This window comes from Scleropages formosus, chromosome 5, assembly GCF_900964775.1.
Source record: "Scleropages formosus chromosome 5, fSclFor1.1, whole genome shotgun sequence".
NCBI lineage: Eukaryota > Metazoa > Chordata > Actinopteri > Osteoglossiformes > Osteoglossidae > Scleropages > Scleropages formosus.
Genome location: NC_041810.1, coordinates 34,109,933 through 34,131,594, shown reverse-complemented (window position 1 = coordinate 34,131,594; position 21,662 = coordinate 34,109,933). Strand labels below are relative to the sequence as shown.

The 21,662-nt window shown below is 38.8% G+C and overlaps 1 protein-coding gene across 1 annotated transcript in view; it reads right to left on the bottom strand.

Annotated features, from left to right (window-relative positions):
- Window positions 1-21,662, bottom strand: part of nlrc3 (NLR family, CARD domain containing 3) — a 28,744-nt gene that overhangs the window by 4,842 nt on the left and 2,240 nt on the right. The window contains exons 3-19 of the mRNA XM_018749757.2: window positions 10,827-10,979; window positions 10,307-10,567; window positions 7,583-9,323; window positions 6,746-6,832; window positions 6,091-6,174; window positions 5,869-5,952; window positions 5,205-5,288; window positions 4,725-4,808; window positions 4,476-4,559; window positions 4,280-4,363; window positions 4,054-4,137; window positions 3,607-3,690; window positions 3,376-3,459; window positions 2,044-2,127; window positions 1,757-1,840; window positions 1,224-1,307; window positions 713-796 (exon numbers count right to left, since the gene is read on the bottom strand). Of these exons, the coding sequence (XP_018605273.2) occupies window positions 713-796; window positions 1,224-1,307; window positions 1,757-1,840; window positions 2,044-2,127; window positions 3,376-3,459; window positions 3,607-3,690; window positions 4,054-4,137; window positions 4,280-4,363; window positions 4,476-4,559; window positions 4,725-4,808; window positions 5,205-5,288; window positions 5,869-5,952; window positions 6,091-6,174; window positions 6,746-6,832; window positions 7,583-9,323; window positions 10,307-10,567; window positions 10,827-10,950 (3,305 nt within the window). The 5' untranslated portion in view covers window positions 10,951-10,979. The remainder of the gene's footprint in view (window positions 1-712; window positions 797-1,223; window positions 1,308-1,756; window positions 1,841-2,043; window positions 2,128-3,375; window positions 3,460-3,606; window positions 3,691-4,053; window positions 4,138-4,279; window positions 4,364-4,475; window positions 4,560-4,724; window positions 4,809-5,204; window positions 5,289-5,868; window positions 5,953-6,090; window positions 6,175-6,745; window positions 6,833-7,582; window positions 9,324-10,306; window positions 10,568-10,826; window positions 10,980-21,662) is intronic.

Genomic DNA, 21,662 nt, shown 5'->3' with positions numbered 1-21,662 from the left:
TATTGTAATACTGTAACTTTTTGCAAAAGGAATACTTGTAAATCTAAAATATGCTCTTACCATTGACACTAATGCAGAAGACATTAAATAACCGTCTAAAACAAATATTTCTGTGAAACATCTAAATGCCCAAGACTTTTGCACAGTACTGTAAATGTATTTTGTCAAGTATCTAAGCCAACTATTTTATGAGCTTGTCAGTCAAAACAGTCAAAATTTAGCTGCTGACTGTTAATTGATTTACTGTACCCTGTATAACCCCTGAACTTACATGCTACAGAGACAATGATTATATGAAATGAAAAATGACGAGCAAAATAAAAGATTTTGAAAAGTGATCGGATAATTCAAGTAGCATTTCAAGGTGTTAGGGGGCTCAGTGGCACAGCAGGTTTGGCCAGGGCCTGCTCTCTGGTGGGTCTGGGGTTTGAGTCCCACTTGGGGTGCCTTGCGACGGACTGGCGTCCCGTCCTGGGTGTGTCCTTTCCCCCTCCAACCTTACACCCAGTGTTGCTGGGTTAGGCTCCGGCTCACCACAACCCCGCTTGGAACAAGCAGTTTCAGACAATGTGTATGTGTATGTGCATTTGAAGGTGTGCAGTTATGCTTTGAACCAGCAGTTCTAGAAGGTCATGACACAAATTCATAAAAATAAGGTACAAGATATGTTGTGATGTTTATGGTCTGAACTAAAATGTAGACTAATACTCACTTAATGTAGGTGAGCTGGTGGCTCCTAGTCAGGGCTGTGGCTATGAAGATGGCTCCATCCATTCCAAGAGAGTTTTCCTGCAAACTAATAATTGTACTGTAGCTCACATTATCAGGGGCCAAAATTCATACTTCTTTGACTTTTTCAATATGGTACAAACCAATGTCTGACCTCTTCAAAGATTTTACTCATTGGAAAAAGTATCAGAGTATGAACAGCATTGTTATAAAATTTAATTTCTGGGTGATTAACAAGGGGGAGGGGTGGTGGTGGTGGTGCAGTGGGTTTGGTCTGGGGTTTGAGTGTTGCCTAGGGTGCCCTGCGACGGACTGGCATCCCGTCCTGGGTGTGTCCCCTTCAGCTCTGCGCCCTGTGTTGCCAGGTTAGGGGTCCGGTTCACCGTGACCCCATTTCAAACAAGTGGTTTCAGATAGTGTGTGTGATTTTTAACTGATGTGGTCTACATGTTGCTTTTGTTAACAGCTACAAGCCACAAGTATTAGAAGCTTACTTTAACACTCGTAGGCTACTGTTCGCCTTCAGTGCATTTGATAAGGCTTTGGCTCCCTCCATTCCTATTGAGTTCCCACGGAGACTAGAAAAGACAAGTTTTTTGATTAAAGTAATAATAATATAAAAACAATGAAAGTGTCATACAAAGTAAAGATGGCAAGTAAAAAGGATTAATTATGTTCAAAATAGTAAGATACTCATGCTTCATTTCCTGAAGATAAACTGTAACAAATGAGCAAAATATTAATTTGTTTTCTAAAAATCTGAGGTTTTGCGTGACTCAGTAGTGTATTATGGGGTTTTAATATGTCTGTGTTATCTTGATATATGCTGAAAGTTCAACAATAAGTTAAAAAATGATTTTCCAAAGACTAACATGACTAACAAAACTGAATATTAATGGTATAGTACTTTAATAATTTTGGTACCTCAGAAAGACTTATTCAAAATTTTTAACTTTGTGGTAGTACAAGCTATTCAATTCAACCAGTCTTCTGTTATATTGCCCACATTGTAACATCGTATACTTACTCGAGGGTTTGCAGACTTTTGTTGACACCTAGAGCTTCAGCCAGAGCAATAGCCCCATTTTTCCCCACTGACACACCTTGGAGACTGAACACAGAATTTCTAATTTATTTCAGAGGAAATTTTCAGCATGCAAAATGTATGAGCTATATCCCCAGTAATGGACTGAAATCTTGGTACATAAGGTTGCTAAATATTGTTAAGCAGAATCAGGCGAACCACAGCTTGATGAGCTAATTACAAAATGAGTGAGTATACTAATCAAGTAAGAAAGTTACAGTGGTGCTTACAAGAGTGCGTGGAGAGCTGTGTTGGTTCGCAAGGCTCTGGCCAGCGCTATCATTCCTTCATCACCAATGGCATTTTCCTGGAGACTGCATTGACATTACACATGGACATACAATGCAATGAACAGCAGTACAGCAGAATGAAACACAGAAATGCAGACTTTCCAATTTGTGTGAAACAAGAACATTGGAAGAATAAGAACATTGCATCTGTGTGAATTCAAGGTCTTATATATAAAGATTCTGCTTGCTGGTGAGAGACCAGACAAAAAGCAGTAACAACAGACTCCCATGAAAGTTTAGACTAATAATTACTAATTATTTGTATAACTAACTAAGTTACTACACTAAATTACAACTGTGCAGAGTTTCAAGCCTCTCTAGACTGGACACTAGAGTGGCTCCTCTTGATTCTGTAGTTTTGTGATTTTTAATGCACAGTGCCCTGGAAAAATTGGCCAATTTATCTGAGATCTACAGTGACTTTTTATGGGAACATTATGCTACTCACCAATTGATCATAACATTTACATTTATTCATTTAGCTGATCCTTTTCTATAATGTTAATCCACCTACAATTATTTACCCATTTAAACAGTTGGGTTATTTTTACTGGAGCAATTTAGGGTAAGTACCTTGCTCAAAAGTACTATAGTCAGAGGTGAAATTCGAAAATGTGGGTCTTGGGTCCAAAGGCAACAGCTCTAAAAACTATGGTATCCACTGTCTCTAACATCTGGCATGTTTGAGTACAAAGTAGATGACAGGTATACCATGTAGCAGAACATCTAAGATCTCAATGAAAAAAAGCCCATATCTTTTGCACACTTGGACTCTTGTGAGATAGCAGTAAGGCAAGTGTTCAGTGGCAGGGTTACAGGAATACATGACATTCCTCAAAAATACAGAAAACAATGGATATCGTTGTATTTTTCTGTGGAAGGAGCTGAAAGAATATAGGATGCCAGGGATAATTGTGTGTGTCATTTCTTCCCTGTATCTGCACTTCTGTCTGCATTTCTGGAGTTAAGATAAATTCATTCAGCATACATTTTTTCATTTAACTGATGGTATTCTCCAAAGCAACTTACAATGTTAAGGTACCTACAGTTATTTACTCATTTGTAAAGTTGGGTAATTTTTTTTTACTGCAGCAATTTTAACATAAGGGTAGGTACTACAGCTGAAGGGGGATTGAAACCTGCAATTTCATCAATCAAGGAGGCCTTTTAAACAGAATAGCTTTGTGCATCTTGTTAGAATGCTCCCTGCAGACAAAATTAACTATTTACAGGAGACAAGTGGAAGACAGAGATGAAGACATAGATATCTACTCAAGGAGTTGTAGAGTGTTGTTGTCCATTAATGCTTCAGCTAAGGCATGAGCAGCTTTACACTTTATGAAGTTCCACTGTAGGCTGGAAAATGAAGCAAATGGTTAGATATAAACATGATGCAGAATGATGATGGTCATATTAAGATCCTTTATATAATCAGACTGCATATTTCTGCATAAATAACAGTTCATGAGTGTTCTTGTGACTAGTTGTGAAGCTATTACTTACTGAAGTGACGTAAGAGCACAGTTGACTTTCACTGCCCTTGCAATTGACTTTGCACCATCATCATGCAACAAATTTGCTGTCAGACTTACAGAGAGAGAAAGACACCAATAAAGCTTTGTTAAATGGCCTGAGATTTTTATAACCTTAATATTGTCATAGCTACTAAGAATATTTCTGAATGAATTTCCTGTGTTGCTTTGGTCCAAGTTCTTCTAAGGTAATTTGCAATTTTTCCATCTGAGCTATGAGTTATTCAGTATTCTACTGTTAACAATAATTAATTTGGAACTTAACTGAAAAAAAAGAGTTTTAAATTGTGCAGCAATTTAGTCAATATTCCAATCAAGGCTGAGTAATTAAGAGCTAGTTCAGCTGTAACAAAAACCAATTTCTCCTAGCATCAGGACAGCCTCTGGTATGGTACATAGCATGGCTATTTAGACTTACTCTAAATTTCTCAGGGTGTTATTTGCTTGTAGTGCCTTAGCAATTTCCTTGGCTCCTTGTACCCCAATGGAGTTCTCACGCAGACTGAGAAACCAAAACATTGGAATGAGTGCAGACTCTCCTCAGCATGACTTTCACTTTTAAAAGCTAGGAATTAAAACCTTTCTAGCATGGCCAAGGTAAATGCCTTGTGTCAACTCTATATCTTCTGTAACAGAGTTCTCACTTTAGATCTGTGAGCCCTTTGTTGACTTGGAGTGCTGCTGTCAGTGCTGTCACCCCTTTGTTGCTTATGGAGTTACTCTGGAGGCTGCAAGAGCAAATTTCAGTTTTAAGACTTGGGCACCATGTGAGGGCATGACAAAAACACAGTTACTGGTTGAGATATGACACAAAATGAATGAATGAGAAATGGCACCAACTGAAGGGTAATGAGGCTGTGGTTCACCACCAGGGCCTGGGCAAGAGCTGCCACCCCCTTATCCCCAAGCTGGTTGCTAGACAGGCTGTAGAGACAAATCTGGCTCATGACTACAAGTACATTCACAACTTCTGAGATCTTCATTAGCCAAAATTATTTTGTACATTACAAAGAGTTTAGCATGGGGCATTTAGGCATTATTTCTACAGGACACACAAACTGATATTGAATAATATATCAAGCTTCTTGCATTAGCTCTCTAAGAGTCTGGTTTCTTTGCAGCGACTCTGCAATGCTCCTTGCTCCTTCTGCACCAATAGCATTCTTCTGCAAGCTGGAGACACAATGAAAAAGAAAATATTTAGCTGAATTAAATATGAGATTACATTAAAAGTGCATTTTCTTTCCAAAGTTAATATGCCTACAACTGAAAAAAATTATTTTAAGTGAGCAATGTACGTAATTTGTCAGTTCACCACGATGGACTTCAAGAAATCCCTCAGAAGGAAATCAAGAGGAAATCAGTCACTTCAATTCTATTGATACGCATATATACAGATACAAGGAAAAAATAAGCCGATACTTAATTGGATTTCATACCGATTCAGATTTAGACAACTAAGACTGGAAGAAAGGTATTTTAAATATTTTTAGAATGAGCAAAAATTTTGAAAAATTGCATCATATTATTCTGGAGTTGAATTCCAGAGAGTTATGAATTAATGCTCACTTTAGAACGACCAGCTTGCGGTTGGACTGCAGAACCTCTGCCATAGCTTTAGCCCCTTCATCTTCAATAATGTTGTTCTGCAGGCTGAAATGAAAACTAAGTACAACTGAAACACATTTTGTGGCTGTTTCTCATGACCATCACAAATATAAAATAAGCCAAAGATGAAATGTCTGTAGTATTAGATTTTAGATAAAGAGCAAATCTATAAGGGAGCACAGTGGCACAGCGTGCCTGCTCTCTGGTGGGTCTGGGGCTCTAGTCCCACTTAGGGTGCTTTGCGACAGACTGGCATCCCGTCCTGGGTGTGTCCCCTCCCCCTCCCACCTTACGCCCTGTGCTGCCGGTTTAGGCTCCAGTTCGCCACGACCCCGGTTGAGACAAGCGGTTTCAGCCAGTGTGTGTGCAAATCTGTAATTCTGAAGAAATGTGTCTGTATAAAAAGTTTTTGGCAGAGAGTTGATGTTTTAATAAAATGTGAAACAAAGCAAATTGATAGATAGCATTTCAAAGTCATAAGCTCCGGTTTGCCGCGACCTGTGCTTGGGACAAGCGGTTTCAGACGATGTGTGTGTGTGTGTGTGTGTGTGTGTGTGTGTGTGTGTGTGTTTAAGACAGGTAATAAATTCGCTGAACCCATAAGCTGGTTCAGAGCATTGCTCACCTGATTGAAACCAGCACATTATTATTTTTCAGAGCTTCAGCGAGAGACTTGGCTCCTTTGGGACCAATGTTATTGCTGCGAAGGCTAAGAAAACATGAAGATTCAATGTACCAAAAACAGTACATACTCATTTCACTTTTCCATTGTATGGTATTACTACTGTAAAACAGTTACCAAAATAGGATGAATTTTGTGAGATAAAGGTGTTGTGATTGTTCTTACTCAAGAGAAGTCAAGCTTCTGTTCACCATCAAGGATCTGCTAATGGCCTTGATTCCTTTGTTACTGATGGAATTCTCTGCCAGGCTAAGGAGGGAATAGCATAGAAAAAAGATAAGTATTATGTTATGATGTAAGATTAGACCTTTAGGTTGACTATTGAATAATTAAAAAGAAATAGTTGTTTATTTTGTGAGGTAGTGAAAAGCAAACAATCAACTAAATCAATAAATAATGCTGAGAAAATATGTATTTTTAGTTGTCAGATGCTTTGGGCTTCATATATTTTAAGTAAAGAATTTCATGAACTTTTTAGATATTTTTGTTGTTTAAGTCATGCTCATATATTCAGTATTTTAATAGAACTTGAGGGTCTTTAACAGTATACCACATAGCAGGATATGGAAGTTACAAATCTTAAAAGTCATTGAGAACCACCAATTTAACTATTATATTTGCAGTCAGCATCCTTCACATTAATAGCCAATTGCAGCACTGAAGGACAGTGATGCTGAAGATTGGTCTCTGTATTAAAGAATATGAATGTAATGATGTATAATCCTGAAAGAAAAAGAAACCAGCTCAGATGTATAAACATCTGAGAGACCATAATGTGAATGAATTGTGACAGAATTATCACAAAACAATGAGATCTCACCTGATTTTCTGAAGGTGACAGTCCTTTGCACTAAGTAAGCTGCCAAACAATTCCATGACATCATCTTTAAAATTGTTGTTTTCAAGTCTAAAAATATAAAGACAGTTCTTAGAGGTGGACAGCAGTGGGAAAAAACTGGGATCAGTTCACTTTTCAGTATTCACTTTGCAATTCAGTTAAAAATTAAATACAAATTTAAGTAGTGTTCATTACACCCATTCATGAATGGCTGCACAAATTGATTGATTGATTGATTGATTGACTGATGGATGGATGGATGGATGGATGGATGGATGGATGGATGGAGAGTTGCACAATGTTGCATTAGATCACTTTTGATATGATGTTAGCTGAAACATTTTGGAAACAATTTAGCAAGATATTAAACCTAATGTTCAATTCACTATGGCAATGTGGAAAATTGTCAGTAGTTCTAACCTCTGCACTGTTGTCTCACCCCTCTTTTGGAAAAGTAGCAAATAAAAATCAAAACTTATACTTCTAGTTTTATAGACCAAAATTGTTGTTATTCTAATAAATGTTTTATTTTTTGCTATTCACTGCATATAGCCTGTTTACATTTGTCTCACTTCATAAACATTAAAGTTACTCAAGAATAACATTAATAACATTGGTTCCTAATTTTTGATTAGAGCACTGCAGTGCTTTATATAACTTTATGCGCTGGACTGCAACTCACAATAAATTATCATAACACAAATCTTTCATTGTTAAAACATGTTCATTTTCTTTCTAACTATGTAAAACCGCAGTATAAACTTCAGTTGCTTACATTTACATTTCAGCTTCAGCTACTTAAACTGAGGATTAACTCACCTAAGATTACTGCAGTAGAGTAGCTGTGGCAGAAGGCTCTTTACAACCGTGTAGTTAAGGCATCCAGAGAGATTAGTTTCTTCAACACACCCCTCTGACACCTGAAGAAGGTAGGCAAGGATTGAACAGTTGCACAGTGTCAGCTTGCCAGCCAGACTGCCTGTGCGGAGGCTCTCCTCCACATTGCGTGTGGGCTCTATGTGCTGCAGCTCCTGCAAGCAATAGACCATGTTGACAGCCCAAAGTGAGACAGTACCACCAGAGCTGAGCAGGTTCTGCAGGAAGGCTGTTGCTGCCATTCGGTAGACGCTGTTCTCTTCCTTGGCCAACAGCAATAGCCCAGACAGAGGCTTGACCACTACTGGAGATAACAAGCCCGACAGGAAGCGTACAAACATATCCAGCTGGCCATTCTCAGATTGCTGTGAACGCTGTACAGCACTTTTGAAGTGATTATGGAATCCTATCTTGGGCCATGACATACCACTTTCTGTAAAGAGATCAAAGATGGCCCGTTTAGAGGCTGTGTAATAGAAAGTGGCTGCCAAAAACTCCTGCACAGTGAGGTGTATGAAGGAGTATGCTATGCATACAGTCGACTCCTCTTTGATCAGAATACGACTACACAGATTTCCTTGAAGTGAAGGCAGATCAATCCCATAGGCCTTCATGTCTTGTTCATTAAAATTGTACTTTCGTTTGATTAGCCCATAGAATGCCATCTTCCCTAAACTGCTAATAAGCCTCCGGTTGCTTCCATAGGCCTGCTCTATTTTTAGAGGTTCCTTGTCCCTTGAGCCCTCCTCCACGATCATCTTAAAAAAATACGAATAGACCTCAGTCCATGTCCGGGGCAGACTGTCCTGTATATTGTGTCTTATGAGGAAACTAAGTGTAGAGCCTAAAATCCAACAAATGCAGGGAATATAAGACATGACAAGAAAGATCTTGTTGGACTTTATATGACTCCATATTTGGTTGTGCAGACCTCTGTCTTGGAACATGTGACAGAGAAACTGTTGTATTTCCTTGTGCCTTAGTCCCGGTATTTCAGTCATTCTGTCCACAAGGCCTCCAGGTATTTGGGCAGCAACATTAGGCCTGGAGGTCAGCCATATTGAAGCTTCAGGGAAAATGTTACCTCGAATTATGTTAGTAATCAAGTTGTCCACTGGGACATCCTTCTTTGGGTCAGTACAAGGCAGTGCTTCAGAGAAGTCTAGTGAACATCTGAACTCATCCAAACCATCAAAGATGATAAGAATTCGAGTATCACTGTTGAAGACATGGCTTATATCAGTTACATAAGGGTAAGCCAATTTAATTAGCCGTTCCGCTGATAGTTTTTCATAAGCATTCAGCTCCCAGAAGTTGAAGGGGAAGACAAAATTCACATCTTGGCAGATCTTGCCTGTATACCACTGCTGGACAAAGTGCCGGACCAAGGTACTCTTCCCGATGCCAGCCACTCCAACTGTGAGCAGGATGCGTGGAGGCATGCTAACACGTGTGAGAGGCTGCAAGAGTTTGTCCATAGGCAACTGTATAGTGTTGTGTCTCCATGTCCCTTTGGTGGTCTCAATCTGTACAATGTCATGTTCCTTCTGCTGCAGGTCCGTAAGTCCCTCCACTATCAGCAAGTTGGAATAGCTATACAAGTTTGGACATGTGGATAATAGGCCTGGACTCCATTCTCCATAGCGGCTCTGTAGGACTTCTGTGTGCTTCTGTATTATTGGTTCTGTACTCAAGAAGAAGACAACATTATTTTGTTATACAGTTGAAACAAATTAACTTTGAGCAGATTTGCTCTAAAGCAAACAGTATGTAATTTTGGGAAGATTATAAAATACAAATAATCTTAAATTTAATTGTAGGAACTTGTTAAAAGAAAACAAATATTAGCTACATATTTATACTTGGCCTGTGTTTGCTCAACTGAGAAATTTTAGAAAATGTGAAGAAAATGCTAATTAAAAAGTTAAACTGGAAAATCATTAAAACTTTGTAAATAGTAAACAACTATTTTCACAAACTTGTTTAATACCAATATCTTTTTTTTTATTATTTTCACAACTGATTTATAGTGATGAGAGTTAATAATTTGTAGTTGTCCCAAGCATGAGGGGCACTCATATTATGAGAGCATTATGAGCATAATTTGTACTATAAAATTTGCATAATGAGCTATCAGCTCACAATACAAGAAACACCTGGTGAGCTGTGCTGAAGCTCAAGTTTTAGGTGCATAAACAGCAGGACTAGCACTCACATTCTACATTTATACATGCAACAACATGTATGCTCATCCTTTACATAAAAGGGTTGTTTACAATGAAAACAGACACAACTGTCTGACGGATGGATTGAACTTGAATAATTTAGATATTCAGAAAGGTCTTAAATTAAATTTCCTAAAGTTCCTTTGTGCATTTTAGGAATAATTACCTATTTTTCAAATGTTAAATAATGGTAATCCAGAATTTGCTTTACGAGAATGCTTTTGGAACAAATAATGCAATTTGATTAAGACAGGGAGGTCTGTAATAAGTTTTGTTGAGTTTTCACAGCCCACATTATGATCTCTCGCAGCTCACCTGGACAGGATTGTGGCAACATAATTTGGTCCTCAGTTAACTATTACCCATGTCATTTAAAACATTTTCTTTCTTATGCTGTGATACTCTACATCTTTGAAATAGATAGAGTCTGGGGTCTTATTACCTTGCAGTGTAATGAGTCCATAGAGCTGGGTGTTTGTTTTCTGAAAGAAGGCCTGTAGCGTTTCAGATCCTTCCAGACCTTTGTTGGCCAAGATATTAATAAACATGCACACCTTTTCCTGCAGTTGCCCCAGTGATTGAATATGCAGGACTTCTTCCAGCGTAAGCAGGTTCAGTTTTCTTAAGTGAGTTATGGCATTGTCAAGAAACGGGCCTGAAATACAGTGCATCAGTTGCTTCCGATGCTTGTGTATCCAAAAACCTGGATCACAAAGGGCAAGAATGAAGGGAAAATTTATGGAAAAAAGTGAGATCTGCCTTTTAGATCAGTGTTTATATACATTGCAGTGAAAGTATTTTATTTAAAATTACAGAAAATTGGTTAAATAAAATTACATGTTGAAGGACAATTGGTCTTCAGATTTATCATTAGATATATTACATATCAGATAAGGCAGATTGCAACCAAACAAAACCTAATAAAATTCTATTGCTACCTAATGTTTACGAGTTTTTCTTACCCTCTATTTTTATCTTTGTGTAAGGGTGACAGGTATTAGACTGAAGATCTACATAGCAGTCCTCTTCCCATGGTATCCGCTTATTGCAGTCGAAGATGGAGTCTTTCAGTGCCTCTCCCTCCATTGTACTGGGTTTCAAACTCTACACAGCATCTGCCCACAATTTTTAAGTTAAAAATTTAATTAACACACACGTAAGTCAATACCAGATGAATGTACAACTGTAAAAAAATGTTACAATGACATAATTTTTCCAGAAAGAAATATAGCATTCTTCTAACTGAAATACAATGAAAATGCATAACCATAGGTAGAAAGCAAAACAGGTGTTCTAGAGGATGAATTTACCAACAACATTTTTTAACAATACAGAATTCCCTGAATATATTCACTGGTCAGGTTCTGTAAAAATCTTTTAAAAACCTGTAAAAAAATTATGATATTTGTATTAATTTCAGTTCCAATGAAATGAAGATAAATTAAAAATTCCTGAAAATAGTATGGAAGCTCCACAAGTTGTTCACTAATTCACCATCATCTATTTTGTTATTCATTACCAGGACTCATTTTTGCTAGACACAAGCTGTAAAGGCTTTGGAAACAAAATAAATTATGTCACTCATTCCTGTTTTCTTTGGGTGCATTTCATGTCAGTCAGCTGGGTATTTAAACGCAGTTCATGTTCACTATGCAACAAATGTATACAGAAACTTTGAAATTTCAGAACTCCACTATTTGCAAAGTCGACAAGTTATTCACAGCATGGAGACTTTTTTTATGGATATGACTAACTCGTTTTTTATTTTCATTCAGAACAGAAATATAGAACTACTGTGTAAAAGACAACCACAAATTTTACATGTATAATTTTCAAAAATAATGTTTAAAATATACTGAGGAGAAGGTAGCTTAGTGTTTAGAGCTGCTGCTTGCACAAAAAAGGTCCCAGGTTCAAATCCCATCTCCTACTGCAGTACCTTTGAGCAAAGTGCGTACCCTGAAATACTCTAGTAGAAATTTTTCAACTGTATAAAGAGTAAACCATTGTAAGTTGTTTTGGATAAAAGCATCAAGTAAAGGCACAAATAACTAATTAACTAAATACTGTGCAGTCCTAGGATGATTTCATGAACATGAAATTGAAGTGCATATAAAAAAAAATCTGTAAATAGCATTAAAAAACAATCTATAAACAGTGTAATTGTAACATGTACTTGCAACCAACATTATGAAAGGCTAATCACATGAAAAAATTAGTACTTAAATGAGATTATTGTACGTTATAGTATAAAGGTTGTGCTTATTATTTCCACCAATATAATTATTTTACAAATTTAATTTCATACTTGGGTTTTTAAATTAATCCCCTTTCTGAGACATGATTGTCAGTAAGCAACTACATTGTTATGACAACAGGGCTTTGCGTGGGAGTGTGAGACGTGGTGCCCTGAACTTTTCTGTGCAGCAGAGTTTCTTTGCATGCAAGAGATACCTCCAGCTGTCATACCTCAAAACCCACCAGCTGCAAGCCATACTTGCATATTTAAATAGGTACAGGCTATCAACCTTGACGAGTCATAAAAGAGGTGAAGATATATACAGGATGTGGTCTCTCAGTATATACATATATCAAGGGACATTGAAATTGTTCATTATAACTCAAATTACTCTTTTTTATTTGCAGCAATTTTAAAGTAGATTTAATTTTTATTGATGCTTCAAGTTCATAAAAGATAGTAAAATAAAATTCCTGCAACAGACTTGCATTGAATCCACAGTGTACTCTGTCTCATGCTCTGTATTTCCAATCACCCTGCACTGGGTGAGCAATTTATTCAATTCAATTCAAATCAATTTTTTTTTATAGAGCGCTCTTCTCACACAGTGACACAGAGCGTTGAACAAAAGCATGAGGAAAACAAATAGATATAGATAGATATAGTAGATATAGATACAGTTGGTTATATGTTAAATTACAACAGTATTCATGCAGTTCTTAAAATTATAAGTATGCCTGCTGGCCACAAAGGAAAGGAACAAAAAACTCCCAACTGAAAAGCAAGGGAGAAAAAGTGCCAGTGGCTGCCCACCCCTCCTGGGCATTCTAGATTAAAAAAGGCTTTTAAGATAAATTACAACTGATAATACTTGATGGATATAGAATAAATTATAGCCCAATTGGTTTTTCTTTTTTTTTGAACTTACAAACAAATCGAGTCAAAATGAAATTTGTAAATGGATTGATTCCTACTTATCAAGTACATCCTACCATTCAGTGATGCGGGGCTCCTGGTCATCTCCTTAGTCACTTTCAACTGGTGTCCCAGAGGGCTCAGTACTAGGCCTCTAGTCTTCTCAGTCTACACCTCTATTCTTAGCCCTGTCATTTTCTCCCACAGATTATCCTACTACTGCTACGCCAAAGATACTCAGCTCTCCCTCTCTTTTCCTCCCAGGGCTACAGACATTACACATCACCACTTTCCTCTCAGATATCTCTGCAAGGATGTCTAATCACCACCTAAAATGAAACAAAACAGAGACTCCTCACCTCCCAGCTGGTCCATTTTCCTGCATTGACTGGAGTCTGTCTTTCTCTCAACAAAGCCACAACGTGATCCTACAAATATATCCTGCATAACGGTTGCAAGATCCACCTCTATTTCACAAACTCTGCACAACTCCTGGTCCAGACCATGGTGATATCCTGCATAGACTACTGCAACTCTCTGCTGTCTGGACTCCATCCAACTAATACAAAATCCTGCTGCATGACTTGTGTTTAACCTGTGAAGAGATTACCATGTACAGTGCAGAAAGTATTCAGACCCCTTCAGTTTTTTTCCCATTTTTTTTGTTGTAGCTTTATGCTAAAATTATTTAAATTAATTTGGCTTATCAGTTTACATGCAATTCTTAATGACAAAGTGAAAACAAGATTTTAGAGACCTTGCAGATTTATTAATTAAGCAAGGTCTTCGCAATATTAAACAGATTGACATGAGTATTCAGACCCAGTGTACATAAGTGAAGGACCCAGTGTACTCTGCTTTCTTTAGTTACGATTATAATAATTATAAACTTTATTTTATATAAACTTTACCTGTATTTTTAAAACCAGCTTCTCAGAGATTTATAGTAAAATGAAAGGCATGCAGACAAAAATATCCATCCACCCATTTTCAGTAACCATTTGTCCTGTTCTGGGTTGTGGGGTTCTGGAGCCTATCCTTGAATAACAGGGTCCAAGGCAGAGGGGATAGGTAAGAGCAGAGTAGACATCCACACACACACACACACACACACACACACACACACGCACATGCACACGCACACGCACACGCACACGCACACGCACACACACACACACTACGAGCAACTTAGCCTGGCCAGTTCAGCTGAACTGCACATATTTGGAATGTGGGAGAAAACCAGAGCACCAAGAAAAAACCCACGCAGACACAGGGAGAATATGCAAACTCCACACAGAATGAGTAAGATTCGAATCTGTACCCAAACAGCCCTGGAGTCGTACAAAACTATAGAAAAATAAATTTCTAACAAAAACTAGTTCTCTGAAACCACACTGGAAGTGTTTAATACTTATTGAAGTATTTAAAACTTACTGAACAAACTTTTCAGGATATAATTTAGTTAATATCATTCTTCAGCTTAAGAGGAACATAAAATAGATGATCAGGTAATTCATTAAAATATCTTCAAAAATAAATGCTAAAAACTGAATCCAGTAAATATCCACTTGGATGGGGGCAAGTCTGTCCACAAAGAGATGAAGCTGGAATAATCTTGAATTTAACTGTGCCAAACAGAAAAAAAAAATAGGTGAGGTGAAATGAGAATTGTTTTAACCGATCTGATTTTACCAGTTTTTTCATTTCTCCACAGATTAAACAGCCTCTTTCTCACCTCACCAGAAATGGGTTCTAGATTCTATCAACAGGATGGAGCAGTCCCAAGCTGCCTACCTGTCTGTTTAAGAAATTCTGGTGGTGTATCTTAACCTGTCCCAAAGTTTTTACATTTACATTTACATTTATTTATTTAGTAGACGCTTTTCTCCGAAATGACTTCCAATGAACTCTATGTAATGTTATCAGCCCACACACCTTATTGACCAAGCTGATTTACACTGATAGATACACTACTTACAATGGATCACTCATCCATACATCAGTGAAACACTCTCTCTCTGTCACTCACACACTTCTTCATCTTTTTGTGCTGCAGATGAATACATATCAGACAGGGGCTTTGGAGGAAATATCTTTTCTCACCCTTTTCTAGAATCTGTGCCCCAACTGCCAAATTAAATAGATTTTGTTCTTCCAAAGACTAAGTGACTCCCCTCTCCAAAGAACCTGGTCTATCACAAAGGTCTACTGGGTATTATAAGCTCAAAGGACCTCCTCAGAGAGTTACTGACAGGCTAAGAAGGCTATAGTGGAAGACTATATATAAATGTCCTGTTTTGAAGTAATAGGGAATATTTTGTGAAACATGGAAAAACGTCTATGTTATTACCACAGGTCTAGTTTTTAAATTCAGTTCTTCCTCGAACTTCAACCCATCAGTCCCTCAAAATATCATGGTTACAAACTACTCATGGAATATTTCTGGTTCAGCCAAGCTCTTACACTTACACTAGGCGGAGTATCTTGCTTCGAAAAAATGTTCTGGCAATGTACACTCTCACGTAAAAATTGGAATGCAAAAATGAAGTATTCCTTTGAGCTATAGTTAATTATCAAAGACAAATCATGAAAGAACATACAGTAACATTGTAATATCCTTACATTTTGACCCCATAACGTCATAGTTTTCTTGTGGCTTGAAAACTATAACACATCATGTTCTTCAAGGCCAGATTTGCAAATTATCTCATATTTAATGTCCTGACAAAGAGAATGTTTCATTTAGTGTTAAAAATGTGTGATTTTTATAACAAGAGAGAAGAGTTTATTTTATAACAAGACATTTATGATTTTATAAGTTAGATAGTCTGAGATGTTTACATTTACATTTAAATTTTTAGCAGATGCTTTTATCCAAAGTGACTTCCAATGAACTGTATGTAGTGTTATCAGCCCCCACATATTATTCACCAAGGTGACTTACACTGCTAGATACACCACTTACAATGGGTCACTCATCCATACACCAGTATGTTTTTTTACACAGTAATGTGTTAAAAAATGTGCAATGTTATGTTTTGCAACCCAGAAATGCAAGAAAAAAAGAATATATGTTATAGTGAATGCTTAGTAGAAGAAATAAATACCCCAAAAATGGACATCAAATAAGTGATATTCTGCAGCATAGGTAGAAACATTTACATTTACATATACATTTATTCATTTAGCAGATGCTTTTGTTCAAAGCGACGTACATCTCAGCAAAAGTACAACACCTGTTTCTTTTATATGCTAATGAGCCTTATTGTTTTTTGTGCCATAGATGTCGACAGAGTTCTGCGAAATTTTCACAAAAAGAATATTGTAAGTTTTTATTGCATTCATTAGATTTTGTCCTCAGAAATAAATTTTTCTGTATAATAACATGTTACATATGATATGCATACTATTTGATAGATTAATTCTGTACAGTGATACAGAATTGGTCACATTTATTGTCCCTTCCCAGCACTTGGTATTCATAATGTCTGATAAGTGTAAGTACTTTTTTCTGAAATTGTGCTGCAGAATTGTTTTATTGTTGCTATTTAACATGACTCCTTTGTGTGTTGTGTTGTGTTGTTGGATATTGTAGTCCTCTATAAACATCATATGAGTTTTGTATGTACTTTACATATATAGAATACTTTTCAAAATTGAGTTATGTATATACTTTATATCAGTGGTCATAGTTTTATATATTTTTATGTATTTGTATTATGTTTTCACTTAAAAACAATTTCCCTCATCCTCTTCAACTTGTCTACAGCATTCAACAGTATAAGCCACCGAAATCTACTCTCCCCTCTTTGTCAGTTTTTCCTCTCATTTCCACCTGAAGCAATAGACATTTCTGCACACATTACTGCCTGCCTGTCAGACATCTCTGCATGGATGTGTGATCAACACTTACCACTCAGCCTCTCCAAAACAGAGATCCTTCACCTCCCAGCTGGCCTGTCTTCCTGTTGTGAACTCTCGTGTCAAACTGGACAACTCACTCTTTTTGCCTGCCTCCTTGGCTAAAAGTCTAGGAGTGATGATTGACTCAAATCTGTCTTTCTCTCAGCAAGCGAAGCCATAACCCAGACCTGCAGATAGATTGTCTATAACATCCACAGGATGTGCTCCTATCTGACAACAGACTCTGTGCAACTACTTGTCCAGGCCACGGTGACATCCCGTCTAGACTACTGCAACTCTCTCCTGTCTGTCCTTTCAGCTACTGTCATTAAACCTCTACAGCTGATAGAGAACACTTCTGTAAGAATTGTGTTTGACTTGTCGAAGCATTACCACGTATCTCCCCTCTTCATCTCTCTACATTGGCTTCCTATAGCTGCTCAGATCAAATTCAAGACTCTGGTTATGACTTACAAAACCATAAATGTAACTGCTTCCAGATATCTACAAGACCTCATCATCGTCTATACCCCAACCAGACTGCTATGCTCCTCCACTTCTCCCCCTCTTCATGGTCCCATGCACAAAAGGTCCCAAAACAAACGCAAAAAGGTTGTTGGTTCTGGCTCCGACGTAGTGGAACGACCTCCCCCTCACACTCAGAACTGCTGAATCTCTGTCTACATTTAAAAAGGGTCTTAAAACTCACCTCTTCCAGACTCACTTCTCCCATGATCTCTTACATTCATGTAATGTATAAATGTTCATGCACTATAACTTTGACATCATGCCTGTTAAACAATGGATAAACCTTTACGCAACTGCTCCTGTAATGTAACATAAATGGAATCATCAATACAGACATGCCTCACTTAACGACAGGGTTATGTTCTGAGAAATGCGTCATTAGGCGATTTCGTTATTGTACAATCTCTTAAAATCATGTAATGTGTAAATGTTTAGCAGGGGATGCGGTGGCGCAGTGGGTTGGACCGCAGTCCTGCTGTCCAGTGGGTCTGGGGTTCGAGTCCCGCTTGGGGTGCCTTGTGACGGACTGGCGTCCCGTCCTGGGTGTGTCCCCTTCCCCCTCCAGCCTTACGCCCTGTGTTGCCGGGTAGGCTCCGGTTTCCCGTGACCCCGTGAGGGACAAGCGGTTCTGAAAATGTGTGTGTGTGTGTGTGTGTGTGTGTGTGTGTGTGTGTGTGTGTGTGTGTAAATGTTTATGCTCTATAACTCTGAGATCATAATTATGTAAATGCTTAAAAAATATTAGAAATTTGATTAGGAATTGTTGATTATTTGGATAAACCTTCATGCAGCTACTCGTGTGATGAACATTGGTTCATATGTTGGAAAGTAAGAAACTACTTAAGTATCACTCATCTGCATCTAAGTCTCTCTTTGTGCTAATGTAACGAACACATTGTATTTTCTATGAGATGTATGTCCCTTCAGAGAAAAGCATCTGCTATATGAATCAATGTAAATGTACATTTGTCATAACTTTCATTGTTATCATTCATGATAATTGTTGCATTTCATTTCTTTTTACTTTTGTGCTTTTTTTTCATGCTTTGGTGTGCCCTTTAAGGCACTTCGCTGGGAAGAGTACTATAGAAAAAGAAACTGAACTGAAGTAAATATAAAGCAAGCACACAAAATAACAGCAACACCACAAGAAAAAGTGCACAAAACTGCATTGGAACAGTGGCTGGAAGTTGAAGCTCACTGATAGGGATAGACAAAGACTTCACAAGATGATTGCTAAATGTCACAAAAGTACAGCCTCAGACTTACTAAAGAATTGAAACAGCACCTCTGTGACCCATGCAGTTTCAGCAAAAAATCATGATATTTCATGAGATTCACAAAGGTGGCATTTATGGCAGGGCTGCCATTCTAAAACTTCTTGTATGCAAGGCCAACATATCTGGTATAAGGAGAACAAAATCAGGACCCCTGAGCAAAGGAAAAGGTAAAATGGTCTGATGAGTCATCATTCACACCATTTTGTACATCTGGATGGATTTATGTTTTGAGATGTTTTGAAAGACTGGTGTTGGCCTATCTGAAGGACATCACTGGACCCTTGCTGGACCCCCTGCAGTTTGCTTATCGTGCAAACAGGTCTGTGGATGATGCAGTCAACATGGGACTGCACTACATCCTGCAACATCTAGACAAACCAGGGACTCATGTGAGGATCCTGTTCGTGGACTTCAGTTCGGCCTTCAACACCTTCATTCCACACCTCCTCCTGTCCAAATTAACCCAACTCTCTGTGTCCACCTCCATCTGTCGGTGGATCACCAACTTCCTGACAGACAGGCAGCAGCTAGTTAGGCTGGGAAAATTTTCATCCAATACTCGCACGATCAGTACTTGAGCCCCCAGGAATGTGTGCTCTCCCCACTACTCTTCTCCCTGTACACCAACGACTGCACCGCAAAAGACCCCTCTGTCAAGCTCCTCAAGTTCGCAGACGACACCACACTCATCGGCCTCATCCAGGATGGCGACGAGTCTGCTTACAGACAGGAGGTTAAAGAGCTGACTGTCTGGTGCAGTCACAACAACCTGGAGCTGAACACACTCAAAACGGTGGAGATGATTGTGGACTTTAGAAGAAACATCCATCCATTCATCTTCCATCCCGCTTGTCCTAGTAGGGTCGCGGTGGCAGCAGGGAGAGCAGAGAGGCCCCGCCCCTGTCCCCTGCAACTTCTTCCAGCTCAGCCTGGGGGATCCCCAGCCGTTCCCAGGCCAACTGTGAGATATAGTCCCTCCAGCGGGTCCTGGGCCAACCTCAGGGCCTCGTCCCAGTTGGCCGTGCCCGGTATACCTCCAAAGGGAGGCGCCCAGGGGGCATCCTTATCAGATGCCCGAACCACCTCAACTGGCTCAACTCAATGTGAAGGAGTAGCGGCTCTACTCTGAGTTCCTCCCGGATGTCCGAACTCCTCACCCTGTCACGGAGAGTGAGTCCCAACACCCTGAGGAGAAAACTCATTTCAGCCGCCTGTATCCGCGATCTTATTCTTTTGGTCATTACCCAAAGTTCATGACCATAGGTGAGGGTAGGGACATAGATCAACCGGTAAATGGAGAGCTTCGCCTTATGGTTCAGCTCCCCTTTCACCACTACAGTCCAGTACAGCGACTGCATTACTGCTGCCGCTGCTCCCAGTCTGCGGCCGATCTCACGCTCCCTTCTCCCCTCACTCGTGAACAAGACCCCAAGATACTTGAATTCCTCCACCTGGGGCAACTTTAGAAGAAACACCCCAGCATTATTCCCACTCACCATCATGAACAGCACTGTGGCAACAGTGGAGTCATTCAGGTTCCTGGGCACCACCATCTCACAGGACCTGAAGTGGGAGTTCCATATAGACTCCATTGTAAAGAAGGCCCAGCAGAGGTTGCATCCTCTGCACTCCTATAACTGTCTGGTTCGGCTCAGCTACGAAATCAGACATCAGAAGATTACAGTGGATAGTTCGGACTGCTGGAAGAATCATCGGCACAACCCCCCCAGCTCTCCAAGAACTGCACTCGTCCAGAGTCAGTAAAAGGGCTAGCAAAATCATTCTAGACCCCTCGCATCCAGGCCACTTCCTCTTTGAACCTTTGCCATCTGGCTGGCGCTATAGAGCACTGAGCACCAGGACAGCCAGGCACAAGAAAAGTTTCTTTCCTCAGGCCATCTACCTCATGAACAGCTAAATCCCCCCTAGAGAGTAAACTAGCGGAATACACAACGCTATTTATATTTATAATTATATCTTTTTATCACATCATATCTCTTACTCACATTCCCTTGCATTTGTATAGAACATACCTGTACATACATATAATGTCTAGTGACTATTTTTTTGTATATTGTGTACTTTATATTTTTATTCTTTATTCACATATTCTGTCTTCTCATCTGCGTCTTGTCACTGTCATTCTGTCTGTGCTGTGGAAGTTTCTGTCACCAAGACAAATTCCTTGTATGTGTGAACATACTTGGCAATAAAGCTTGTTCCGATTCTGATTCTGATTCTGAGATGATGCCTTCCAGTCACTATTTCTGTTGCCAGCTGTTAAACATGGTGGAAGATCCGTAACAGTATGGGCAGCCATCTCAAAGGAGACATGAGATATGATGATTGCTCTGTAAGCTCTTATAGTGGCTGAAACAGGAGGGCATTTTCCAGGACCAGGTGTACCATTTTGTGCACTGTTTCCTTCTGATTTTCCTAATTTCCAGGATGATAGTGCCCCCATACACACTGCTAAACAAATTCAAAACCTCCAATGGCCTTCCGAATCACCAGATCTAAACATTCTTAAACTTTTATAGGAAGTTCTAGAGCAGGCAGTTCAAAGTAGACATCTATGTTCTTTGTTTCATAAAGAACTGCAGACTTTTCTTATTGGAGAATGGTGCTATATACCACTACACAGCGTAAGAGTAGTATGACAGCATTCCAAGAAGGACTGAAGCTGTTGCAAAGGCAACGGATGGCCCAACTTCTTATTAGACCCATAATATTAATAAATTCTTAATTTTTTTGTTTCCATTATCTAGTCCACCCCATATACAGTGCTGTGAAAAACCATTTGCCCCCTTCCTGATTTTTTTATTTTTTTGCATGTTTGTCACAGTTAAATGACTGAGATCATCAAACAAATTTTAATATTACACAAAGATAACCCGAGTAAATAGAAAATGCAGTTTTTAAATGATGGTTTC